The sequence below is a fragment of the Megalobrama amblycephala genome, linkage group LG1, assembly GCF_018812025.1.
Source record: "Megalobrama amblycephala isolate DHTTF-2021 linkage group LG1, ASM1881202v1, whole genome shotgun sequence".
Taxonomy (NCBI): Eukaryota; Metazoa; Chordata; class Actinopteri; order Cypriniformes; family Xenocyprididae; genus Megalobrama; species Megalobrama amblycephala.
In genome coordinates this window covers 33171226-33184927 of record NC_063044.1, presented here as the reverse complement: position 1 = coordinate 33184927, position 13702 = coordinate 33171226, and the positions used below count along the sequence as shown (strand labels likewise).

Genomic DNA, 13702 nt, shown 5'->3' with positions numbered 1-13702 from the left:
CAGTGCATCACAGTTTGTTGCGTATGGAGCTGCATAGCTGCAGACCAGTCAGGGCGCCCATGCTAACCCCTGTCCACCGCCGAAAGAGCCAATAGTGGGCACGTGAGCATCAGAACTGGACCACGGAGCAATGGAAGAAGGTGGCCTGGTCTGATGAATCATGCTTTCTTTTACATCACATGAATGGCCGGGTGCGTGTGTGTCGCTTACCTGGGGAACACATGGCACCATGATGCACTATGGGAAGCAGGCAAGCCTGCGGAGGCAGTGTGATGCTTTGGGCAATGTTCTGCTGGGAAACCTTGGGTCCTGCCATCCCTGTGGATGTTACTTTGACACGTACCACCTACCTAAGCATTGTTGCAAACCATGTACACCCTTTCATGGAAACGGTATTCCCTGGTGGCTGTGGCCTCTTTCAGCAGGATAATGCGCCCTGACACAAAGCAAAAATGGTTCAGGAATGGTTTGAGGAGCACAACAACGAGTTTGAGGTGTTTTCTTGGCCTCCAAATTCCCCAGATCTCAATCCAATCGAGCATCTGTGGGATGTGCTGAACAAACAAGTCCAATTCATGGAGGCTCCACCTCACAACTTACAGGACTTAAAGGATCTGCTGCTAACATCTTGGTCCAGATACCACAGCACACCTTCAGGGGTCTAGTGGAGTCCATGCCTCGACGGGTCAGGGCTGTTTTAGCAGCAAAAGGGGACCAACACAATATTAGGAAGGTGGTCATAATGTTATGCCTGATCGGTGTACATATTTGCCTGTGCTAATGTGTCATAATTACTATTGTTTGGCAAATTTTCACAGATGCAATCCAGTAATTTCAATTGGAATCCATGTGTGGGCGAAAGTTTTCACCCCTTGCAGATTTCACAAGGGGTTGAAAACACCAAATTGTGTGCGATTTTTGAAGGTCCACCCCCAAACATAACTATAAGCAGATTGTATGAATTAGTCACCAACTGAGCAAATAGTTACATATTTCCATGAGATTGTGTTGGTGCTTCATACAATGAACCCTTTATCCCTGCAAAACTTCACCGAAAATGAAACTTAATGCTGCTGTCATAATGAGAAGTTAAAGTATGACACAAACAGCTTCGCACTGGTAGTTAAGAGACTAAATGTTTAATAAGTCTATATTCATTTGTTTTGATTGGATATAAAACATCCCTCCTCTCCAGATCAGAGAGAGAGACAGACAGACGCTCAGACAGACAGGTGATCCTCTCTGACTCAAGCGGGACATGACCCAAAACCTAAATACCACACACACACACAGACACACAGGGTCGATGGTGGTAGCATGAGGTCAGAGGGTGAAGGACGCAGAGGTCAGGAAGAAATTTAATGCACTTTTACCCTCATATGAGAGAGAGACCTAAAACGAAGCTAAAGACCTGAAACTTCTATCCTTATCATTTTTACATCTGTCAATCATCCCAAATATGAGTGAACAAAAATATATTCTAAGAACGTTTTGCTAACGTTCTCAGTAAGTTGAATGTTCTCAGAACATTCAAAGTGTTCAAAAATATTTTTAAAAACTGTTTTATCTTGGTTTTTTGCAAATAGAAAAAAAAATGTAAGGGAATGTTCCATTTTAGAATGTTTTTGTGTTTACATTTTGATAACATTATTAAAGACCAGGCTACTTTGAACGAATGATCTATTAACGTTTTTGGAATTCTCTTAACGTTGCAGAACGTTAGCTAAAGTTCCGAGAATGTTCCCTGTTAGCTGGGATTAAGTGCCATTTGTTTCTATGAATATGAAGACAATACTCAGATTTGCTGTAACATCTGCTCCTCAAACATGTCTGAAATTACTGTGAGAGAGAGGCAGTGACACAGCACAACAGAACAGAGTGATTGTTCGAGGCCAGTGTGTGTGTGTTTGTGTGTGTGTGTGTGTGTGTGTGTGTATTAATAGCCTGTAATCGCCTCTGGGCGTCCTGATAAATTCCCACGACCTCTGATGGACACACCATTGTCTCCGTCAGTTTTCCAGGTTTTCCTTTCCTTCTGAAACAAGAGCGCACTGCTGTTCTTCCCTCTCACCCCAGTGTTTTTCTCTCTTTTCACCGGTTAAGTAGCTTGTCCTGCGTGTTGTGGCCGTTCACGCAGTCGTGTGGAAACTCTCTCGTTTTCTGCCGTTTTGCACACTACTGCGGTGTTTCACAGTTATGTAAGAAAGAACCTTTGCTAACTTCCTAATTTGATCCCGAATGGTTGACTGCCCCTCTCTCTGTCACACTGAGTTTACATGCGACACTCAGTCCAGCCATTCAAACGCACCCAAAATGCTTAAACAGACTCACAGCACTGAAGGTAAACGGTGTCTCTCACAAACGCTCATTCAGACGTCAGGAGAACACATATGAACAGCATCATGCGCTAAATATTTGTTAATGCCCTGCAGTTCATCCACATTTATCTCAAAGAGGAATTAACTCCGCTAACAGGGAACGTTCTCAGAACTTTGGCTAAGGTGTTCAATGTTATGAACAAACGTTCTTCCGTTAATTAACGTTAATAGAATGTTTGTTCAAAGTTATCTGTTCTTTAATAATGTCAAAACGTTCTACATCGGTTCATGGAACGTTTTTTTCCCCTCTGAAGAATTCTGACATTCCGTTTCAGAACGTTCAGGAACATTCAAAAGTAACGTTCCTATGATGTTTACAAAATGTTAAAATGGAATGTTCCCTGTTTTAAAACATGTAAACATTTATAAACATGAACTGGACGTTTTAAACGTTCAGATAACAGTCAGAAATAACGTTTATACAGGTTAACTTTATGTAGCTTACGTTAGCTAGCTAAGTGTTTAGAACATATTTTTGTTAGCTTGGCTCAAAGTAGGCTAAAGCTTTTACAACAGGTTCTTGCATGAGCCATGAAATGAATAAATCATTTAGGACCTGAAGTATATGTGATTTTCTTTTGTCTGTCTGTTTGTTTGGATTAGTTTGTCGTGTTATATCATGTACATAATGTTTTGTGAGTGTATTATGCAGTATAAGAGGGAGTTTTACTGTCCTCTAGAGGAAAACACTGGTATAGACACTGTCCACTTTATCCTTCTCTACACTTTCATTCTTTATTTTGACGATCTAATGCATTACTTTATTTATTCAAGCTTGTTTATCGCAACATAATATAGCATACTGCTGCAGTTTTATTTAATTATTATTTTGCACTATGACTATTTTACGCTCCATTTGAGTATAATAATTTAAATTACATATTTTGCATTATTCACATTGTATGCAGCTGAACTGCAAATGCTTGACAATGCAAATCTCAGAGAGAGAGAGAGAGAGAGAGAGAGAGAGAGAGAGAGAGAGAGATTTGAGCTGTGATATGAATGTAGCCAAAGCAGCGGATCTGTGTGGTCTGTTTCACAGCTGAACTTCCAGTGTTTTCCATCCGAAGTCACAGAATGACAAGCTAAAATAAACCTACAAAGCCCACCTACGTAATGATGAGCATCTGTAGAAACAAACAAGAGATATCTGTATGGGCCATTCTACAGAATTGGTTCAAAGTCAGAGTTGGAAACGTCTTGAAAAAAATGTCTTTTTCCACAAATTTTGTATGTATGCAAATTGTATAATATCCAAGGTACACATTTCTATTAATTGTACAGTTAATTCTCATAGTGTATTTTCAGAAAGTTTTGGAATATTTTTCCTCTACCCAAATTTGTCATTACCGAAACACAATGATAAAGGGTTACATTGACCTATTAAGATTTTGTTTACACCTTGTAAATATATTTTTGCTATTAAAAAAAAAGTTTTCACAGGTAAATCAATAACAATTACAATTTTAACAATATTTCAAGTGTAATTTATGAGATTTGTTGTATTTTGAATCCAATCTTTCTTTGTAAAAGGCATAAAGTTTATCAAATTGATTCCAAAGTGAAGGTTTCATTAGTTTGAACTGAACCAAACACTAAAATAACATCTTAGTTGATCATTCAATATACTTTATTTTTGACAAAACATCCCTGTTTCAGTCGTGACAGCACAGTTTCGGTAGGGACATCATGTTACAGGATTTTAACTCACATACTAAAACAGATTAAAATACTAATGATTTGCATAACTGTACTAAAATTTTGTTTAATTCCCCCAAATAAATAATTATGTGTTTCCTTTTATCACTACCAAAACGATTACATATTTCGGTCATGACTGTTTCGGTAGTGACAATTTTAGGTACTTATGAGCACATGGTTAGCTAGCACAGTTCTGAACAGTTGTACACACATAAAAACTAAATTTTATGGAATACCCCCCAAAAAATTTGCTTAATTGCAGAAAAAAGGTGTTTGGTAGGGACGTTCCTTGAAAGTTACACACATATTTTCAGACGTTTGAACACATTTAACTCAAAATGATGGTACCTGTCTACTATGAAAGAGAGGCTGAACAGGATATTTCCTGATCAAGTCAAGTCACCTTTATTTATATAACGCTTTTTACAATGCAGATTGTTTCAAAGCAGCTTTACACTGATAGCAGGAAACATAATTTAGGCTGTATAGCAGGTCTAGAAGAAAATAGTGTCATTGTCTAGTTTAAGAAAGTTCAGTATTGATTCATTTCCATTGTAAAAATCATTAGTTAATTTATTTAATTTATCTCAGCTCTGGAGAAAACAGTGACGTCATCATCCAGCTCAGTTCAGTTTGCATACAATGGTGTCAATGCAGGCAGATCAGTAGTATTGTTCAATATTAGGTGTGAAATAATGTTATGAAATAAGTGGACTGCATATTGCCCAATGTGAAGCTGTGGTTGGCGTGAGGCTTTTCTGGGGCCAGTTGCATGAACTCAGTCACTATATTAAGACTGTGTCTTAAGAACTAGATTGACCAAGGAGTAATCAATGTTATTTTTTGGTGGATCCAAAATGGTCAATATTCATATTCATGCATTTTATTCATATTTATGTTAATCATTTGTGGCTTATGATTTATCAATTTTACTTTTGATTTCATATATTTATGTACTCCTGCTTTATATATTAATTCTCATATTTTCAAGTATTTACACTTTATTGTACTCTTATGGTCATTATTCTTTTATATTTAAGAGTATGTATGCTTGTTATGTTCAATTGTTCTTCAAGTGTTCCGGTGTGACAGGTCACGCTGACACGTTTGTGGTTAGATATTGGACGCCTGCCAAGTGCTGCAGAAGTGATGTTTTTCAGAATTAGTTGCTCATTTGAATCCGATCAAAATATGTCTGTTTCTATTTCTGCTGACATTTGATAGTGTAAGATTTGCAAAATACCCTTAAGGGAAAGGCCCTATGGCATCACTGATAAATCCATTGACCTTTCTGATTAACAAAACCAAGGTCTGAGTAAAGTTCCATATAAGGTATAAAACTGACTGAGTCGTTGATAGGGTAGCTGTTCCCTCCTTTGCTCTCCTGGGCTTGTGCTTCTTCTCTCTTATCTGCAAATGTCTAAATTATTGTTATTTCTTCTGTATATTCTGATCTTCATCTATTAGATACAATACTCTGAATTTGACAAAACTCTAAAATTGTATTATTGACTATTAATTACTTCTTTCTGATTGTTATATTACATTTTGGTTTTATTAAATATTTTCATTATCGATTAAAATTTGCGTGTGAGGCTAAATTTAATTGTAATGAATAAATAATTTTCCTTCAACATCACAGCCTGGATCTCATTTTCTCAAGTTTTCGCATCATTTTTCCAATTCAAAATACAGCAGTCTACCTTTTTATGTAACAGACTTTAAAAAATTAAGACCACTCGTCAAGAAAAACATTTGTGTCTTAACTTTTGAGACTAGTCTAAGTGGTTTATGCAACTGGCCCCTGCTTACTCAAAGAAAGTGTGGTTAAAATCAGTCTCAGCCAATGGACTCAAACATACACTGTTTCGATAGTGATATTAAAATGCGGGACACTTTTTTTTTTTTTTTTTTACATAAAGTTTTATGAATTTAAAAATAAAATATAAAATAAATAATTTTTTAAACTTTACTTTAGAAAAACAAAATATATTTTTATTTATTTATTTTAAAAAAAAAACAATGGGAATATATATATATATATATATATATATATATATATATATATATATTTTTTTTTTTTTTTTTTTTTCCAAAAACAACAATGGAAAAAAACTGCAAAAATTATTTCAATATCATTTTCACAAGTTGAAATTTAGGGGTTAGGGTTTGGGACAGCCACTTCCCATTTGAAAGTACCCAATAAATATATATATATTAAGTTTACTGATATTTTAAATATTACTGTTGGACTCAATAGATAATAGAAGGATTTTAGAGTAAAAATCTAAAATTTGAAAACTTGAATGTTTTTTAAATGTGTTCTTGATTGTGGGACAGCAGTTTGCATCAGTTCTGTAGAATGGCCAGTTTATGTCTGTTATGGTAGAAACAGTAGACTGATAAAACATGATCTTAACATGATATTAAACACACATAGATTTTGTTTTTTATGTATAATTATTTATCATAGCTAAAATGTTGACAGGAAAAATACTGTGAAATGTGTTTTTTTTGTTTTGTTGCATGAATGTACTGTAATGCTGGCAGTTTCCCAGTTTGCTTTTTAGCTGAGGCGCTTCCTCTTTAAATGCGCGCGCCGCAGGTGGTGTGACGCGGGTCGTGAACGTGCGCGGTGAGGAAACCCGGATCCTGGTCGCGCGAACTCTCAGCCACGTCACCAATCAGCGGCGCGAGCGCACAGACCAGCGAATGCCATCAGAGAGTTACAGTAAATGATCACCGATTCCATTATAGCCTAAATATCTGATATATTAACTAGAGATTCATGCTAACAACCGGAGACCGTCTGGATGTAACGCGCGCGCGCTGAGCAACAGAAAGAAAGACTTTGTATTATTTCTGCAGGACGAACATCTGATCTGAGAACATCTGCAAAACTATTTCACTCCAGCGCTGATTACTGCTCTATAAGATGAATATCTTCCGACTGTCTGGAGATGTTTGTCATCTGGTCGCCATCATTATTCTGTTCCTGAAGATCTGGAGATCCAGATCATGCGCAGGTAACGTTAATGTGCTTTTGTAGTTATTGTTATTATGTTATTGTGCACATCAGTGATTGATGGACGGGAATGTGAAGAACTGGATGTAGAATTAATTTACGCGTGAAAAGCGCTTGAAACACTTTAAACGCGCAAATGACGCATAACGCGAGTGCTAAGGCTGTAAATAATGTTACGCGTTTGTTAACGCGAAGTTTTTTTATTGTGTTTACGTGGCAGCTGATTGCAGTTTCTATGCAAGTTCTTCAGGGATCCGAGATCCTCTTTTGGCGTTTATGAGTCTGTTGTATTCTGATCTGTTGTGAAGTTTGTTGTTGTGTATTTCAGGTATTTCTGGGAAGTCTCAGGTGCTGTTCGCACTGGTCTTCACCACCAGATATCTGGACCTGTTCACTGCCTTCATCTCCATCTACAACACTGTCATGAAGGTAAAGACTATGGAAGCCAATTTGCGCCACATAAGGGGAAAAATCATGCTTTGGTAAATCCTAATTATGACACAAAGCAATAATTATGAAATGAAAAGTATAAATTGAGATACTAAGTCATAATTATGATATAAAATGTATAGGTTATGAGATACTAAGTCATTATTATGATATAAAAATTATGAGATAGTCATAATTATGTTAAATAGTGGTAGTATGGAGCTGTAAAATTATATTTATTTATTTTTTATTTTTATTGCTGTTATTTCTGTTGTTATTGTTCATTTTTATTGTTTGTGTTTGATGATTATTGTGTGTTAATTGTGAGATGACTGGTGGCCCAAGACAAATTTCCCCATGTGGGATAATAAAATTTACCTTACCTATGATATAAAATTTTGACATAAGTCATAAGTATTATATAAAACATAAATTGACATACTAAGTCATAATTACGATATAAAAGGTGTAGATTGTGAGATGTTAAGTAAGTCATGATTATGAGATAAATACTAGAAATGATTAAACACTAAGTCATAATTATCAGATAAAAAGCATTAACAACATATGTGAAATTATAACAGTCACATACTGTCATAAGATACAGAGATACTAAGTCAAAATAATTATAAAAAGTATAAATAAAGAAATAGTCATAATTATGAGATATAGTATAAATGATGAGATACAAAGTCATAATTATTTGATAAAAAGTAAAAATTAAGTTATAATTATGATGTAAAGTTGAAATTATGAGATACTGAGTCATAATTTTGAATGTTTATATCAGAATGACTTAATATCTCATAATTTTTTACTTTTTATTTCAATGACTTGCTATCTAAATTTCAGTATCTAAAATTCGAAACTTTATCTCATAATTTGAGTATTTCATAATTTAAACTTTTTATCTCATAATTATGATATACATATATATATATATATATATAGATTATGAGATACTATGTCATAAATATGATATATACAGTGTAGATTATGAGTCATAATTATCAGATAAAAAGCATTGAAATTATGACAGTCATAATTTTGATATAAAGTCGAAAATTATGAGAAGTCAAAATAATTATGATATAAAAAATATAAATTATGAGTCATAATTATTTAATAAAAAGTAAAAATAATGAAGTCATGATTTTGATATAAAGTTGAAATTATGAGAACCAAAGTCATAATTTAGAATATTTTATGTCATGACTTAATATCTCATAATTTCTATTTTTTATCTTAACTTGGTATCTAAATTTTGGTACCTAAACTAAACTTTTTTATCATAATTGACTTTTTATCTCATAATTTGAGTTTTTCGTAATTTCAACTTTTTATCACTGAATTACAATAGATTAGTATAGTATAGATTATGAGATTAATTTTAAAATACTTAATTTTTAATAAACACCTTTTAAAAAAAGTGTATATTATGAGTCATAATTATCAGATAAAAAGTAGAAATTATGAAACAGTAAATCATTATTATCAGATAAAAAGCATAAACAGCATATGTTGAAATTATGAAAAACTAAGTCATAATAAATTAAATAAATAATAAATAAATAAATAATTATTATTAATTAAATAAACACTAATTAAAGTCATAATTATGAGAAAAAGTATAAATTATGAGATACAGTCATCATTATTTGATATAAAAAGTAAAAATTATGTCATACGTTTTGATATAAAGTTGAAATTATGAGATACTAATTCATAATTTTACATGTTTTATGTCATAATGACTTGATATCTCATAATTTCTATATTTTAATATGGTATCTAAATTTGAAACTTTTTATGTCATAACTGACTTTTTATCTCATAAATTGAGCATTTCATAATTTAAACTTTTATCACATAATTTTCGACTTATTGTCATAATTATGATTTACTGAAGCATGATTTTTTTCTTATATGTCAAAGAGGAGCTTCCATAAAAGACACACACACACACACACACACACACACACACACACACACACACAGAGCAGATCTTTAAACTGTCATGGGTGTGTAGATGTTTGCACTGAATTGTTATGATAGTTAATCCATCTATTATTGTTTGTTTAAACTAATGCAAAACTCACGGTCAAGCTGTAGGCCATAATGTTCATGACACACCCACAACTAGTTTACTGAAGCCTTCAAATTACAAACACTCAAACTGTTCCTGCAGCGCTTGCAATACCAGGTCAAGGGTTTGAATCCCAGGGTTTTTTATCTGATAAAAACACATGCACATAAACTATGATGGAAACATGTTTACCGAATAAATCCCTTATTGCGCAACAATAAAGTCATGTGACTTTGCTTCAACAGATCACATGATCAAAAAATATTGGAGAGTGAGAGGTATGTTTGTATGGACAACAAGGTCCAAACATTCTTAAAAATCATTTTTGAAAAATGAGTCGCTTCAGTTGTTGATGGAAAACAGCCATCTCACACAATTGTTCCCAAACACCAGCATCCGAACGCAAGATAACGTGACAACGTGTTTATTGCGTTTCATCTGGTGCTAAAAAAGCCTGACTGAAGCATCTCCCATTTTTATTCGATATTTTGCATCGATTTCCCAGGAAGTGACGATTTTGTTCTCTTGAACACACAAGATGGAAAAGTTTTTTGTGATATTCTAGTTTTGCACACAAGTAAAATATGCAGCTTTGGAAGGAAAAATAGCAAGTGTAAATCACATCCAGACGTGTGTCTCTCTGTCTGTCTCTCAGGTGGTGTATCTAGTCTTGGCGTACGCCACCGTCAGCCTCATCTACTTCCGCTTCAGGAACTCATACGACTCTGAGAGCGATTCGTTCCGCGTGGAGTTCCTGCTGGTGCCGGTGGCCGGTCTGTCATTCCTGGAGAACTACGCCTTCACGCCGCTGGAGGTCAGAGTTATACAGTAACTGTATATCTATCTGTCTATCTGACTGTCTATCTATCTATCTGTCTGTCTGTTTGTCTATATGTCTGTCTGTTTATATGTCTGTCTTTCTGTCTATCTATATCTATCTGTCTCTCTGTCTATCTATGTCTACCTTCTGTCTACCTATCTGTCTGTCTATCTGTCCATCTGTCCGTCTATGTCTATCTAACCATCTGTCTGTCTGTCTATCTATATGTCTGTCTATCTATATGTCTATCTGTCCGTCTATGTCTGTCTGTCTATCAGCCTGCCTGTCCGTCTGTCTGTCGAACCTTCTGTCTGTCTATCTAACCATCTGTCTGTCTATGTTTGTCTGTCTATATGTCTATAAGCCTGTCTGTCTGTCTATCTAACCATATGTCTGTCTGTCTATCTAACCATCTGTCTGTCTATGTCTATCTAACCATCTGTCTGTCTATGTTTGTCTGTCTATATGTCTATAAGCCTGTCTGTCTGTCTATCTAACCATATGTCTGTCTGTCTATCTAACCATCTGTCTGTCTATGTCTATCTAACCATCTGTCTGTCTATGTTTGTCTGTCTATATGTCTATAAGCCTGTCTGTCTATCTAACCATCTTTCTGTCTGTCTGTCTATCTAACCATCTGTCTGTCTGTCTATCTATATGTCTATCTGTCCGTCTATGTCTGTCTGTCTATCAGCCTGCCTGTCTGTCTGTCGAACCTTCTGTCTGTCTATCTATCGAACCTTCTGTCTGTCTGTCTATCTAACCATCTGTCTGTCTATGTTTGTCTGTCTATATGTCTATAAGCCTGTCTGTCTGTCTATCTAACCATATGTCTGTCTGTCTATCTAACCATCTGTCTGTCTGTCTATCTAACCATCTGTCTGTCTATATGTCTATCTAACATCTGTCTGTCTATGTTTGTCTGTCTATATGTCTATAAGCCTGTCTGTCTGTCTAACCATATGTCTGTCTGTCTATCTAACCATCTGTCTGTCTGTCTATCTAACCATCTGTCTGTCTATATGTCTATCTAACATCTGTCTGTCTATGTTTGTCTGTCTATATGTCTATAAGCCTGTCTGTCTGTCTATCTAACCATATGTCTGTCTGTCTATCTAACCATATGTCTGTCTATCTAACCATCTGTCTGTCTGTGTTTGTCTGTCTATATGTCTATAAGCCTGTCTGTCTGTCTATCTAACCGTCTGTCTATCTGTCTGTCTGTCTATCTATTTCTGTCTGTCTATCTATCTGTCTGTCTCTCTGTCTATCTAACCTTCTGTCTGTCTGTCTGTCTGTCTATCTAACCATCTGTCTATGTCTGTCTGTCTATATGTCTATAAACCTGTCTGTCTGTCTATCTAACCATATGTCTGTCTGTCTGTCTATATGTCTATCTAACATCTGTCTATGTCTGTCTATATGTCTATAAGCTTGTCTGTCTGTCTGTCTATCTATTTCTGTCTCTCTGTCTATCTAACCATCTATGTCCATCTATATGTCTATCTAACCATCTGTCTATCTGTCTATATGTCTGTCTATCTGTCCATGTCTGTCTGTCTATCTAACCATCTGTCTGTCTATGTCTGTCTGTCTATATGTCTATAAGCCTGTCTGTCTGTCTATCTAACCATATGTCTGTCTGTCTATATGTCTATAAGCCTGTCTGTCTGTCTGTCTGTCTATCTAACCATCTGTCTATATGTCTATCTGTCTGTCTATATCTGTCTGTCTATCTATGTCTGTCTGTCTGTCTAACCATCTGTCTATATGTCTGTCTATCTGTCCGTCTATATGTCTGTCTAACCATGTCTGTCTATATCTGTCTGTCTGTCCATCTGTCCGTCTATATGTCTGTCTAACCATGTCTGTCTATATCTGTCTGTCTGTCCATCTGTCCGTCTATATGTCTGTCTAACCATGTCTGTCTATATCTGTCTGTCCATCTGTCTATCTGTCCGTCTATGTCTGTCTGTCTGTCTATATATTTGTCTATCTAACCATATGTCTGTCTATATCTGTCTGTCTGTCCATCTGTCTGTCTGTCTTTCTATCTGTTTGACTTCATATTTCTGTCTGTCTGTCTATATGTCCGTCTATCTATCTATCTATCTATCTATCTATCTATTTATCCATCTATCTGTCATTCCATCTGTCCTTCTGTCTATCTGTCTATCTATCGTTCCATCCATCACTCTGTCACTGATTGATTTGACCGCTGTGTAATCATGGATGTGTTTGTGTAGATCATGTGGACGTTCTCCATCTATCTGGAGTCGGTGGCCATCCTGCCGCAGCTGTTCATGATCACTAAGACGGGCGAGGCCGAGTCCATCACCACACACTACCTGTTCTTCCTGGGTCTGTACCGCGCTCTGTACCTCGGTAACTGGGTGTGGCGCTATCACGTGGAGGGATTCTTCGACCAGATCGCCGTGGTGTCCGGCGTCGTCCAGACCATCTTCTACTGCGACTTCTTCTATCTCTACTTCACCAGAGGTCAGCAGACTTCACACACTTGCGTTTTTAATTTAATTTTTTTTTAATGAATACTCATCTGTCTGTCTCTCGCTTTCTCTGCAGTGCTGAGAGGAAGTGGAAAGATGACACTGCCAATGCCAGTGTGAGTTATTGGATCAGGCCACACCCCTTCGATAGACCACGCCTACCAGTGACATCATTGCCGTCTACCACTGTAGTTCTTTTGTTTGAGCTGCATGTGTGTCTGCGGTGTAATCGTGCCTTACAGTGATCAGATCTGCTGGACGAGTCTCGTATTTGATGCCTTAATGTTTCTGTTCATAAAGAAAGTGTGTGTCTGTGTGTGTGTTTGTGTGTGTGAGTGTAACACTCCACATTCTTCGGTTCAAGCTTTGTTTCTCTTTTATTCCAACAGTCTTTAGTTTTTTTTCTGTAGCTTAATTTGATAAATGATTTTGTTGTTTATCATCCGCACCTATGCAATGTTCTTGCATTCTGTTAAAGGGACGTTTGATTGGGATTTTTATGTGTTTGAGTGCCAATATACCAGCGAAGATCATGAATGTTTGTATAAACCACATTTCAGTCTGAGAATGACTTCTAACAGATGTCTGGCAGTATCCTAATGATTTTTTTAATGAGCTTATATGAAAATGGACAGTTTATCTGTCCTCGTTTTTATAAAGTGTGTTTTATAAAGCATGTCAATAAACAGTTTCTCTTTCTGCGGAGCATGTGTTCATGAGAGCGAATGAGCACAAAAACACACAGTCTGTGGGTCA

The 13702-nt window shown here is 35.9% G+C and overlaps 1 protein-coding gene across 2 annotated transcripts; it reads left to right on the top strand.

The window, feature by feature from the left end:
• Positions 1-6659: 6659 nt before the first annotated feature.
• On the top strand, positions 6660-13690 carry LOC125268173 (ER lumen protein-retaining receptor 3). Of its 2 annotated transcripts, XM_048190273.1 has the most exons (6): positions 6661-6810; positions 6948-7105; positions 7433-7533; positions 10275-10433; positions 12686-12938; positions 13023-13690. In XM_048190273.1, the coding sequence occupies exons 2-6, from the start codon at positions 7015-7017 to the stop codon at positions 13064-13066; spliced, it is 648 nt and encodes a 215-aa protein (XP_048046230.1). In that variant the 5' UTR covers positions 6661-6810; positions 6948-7014; the 3' UTR covers positions 13067-13690. The 2 variants fall into 2 exon arrangements, with proteins under 2 accessions (XP_048046223.1, XP_048046230.1); XM_048190266.1 differs by having other exon boundaries at positions 6660-7105.
• Positions 13691-13702: the final 12 nt, after the last annotated feature.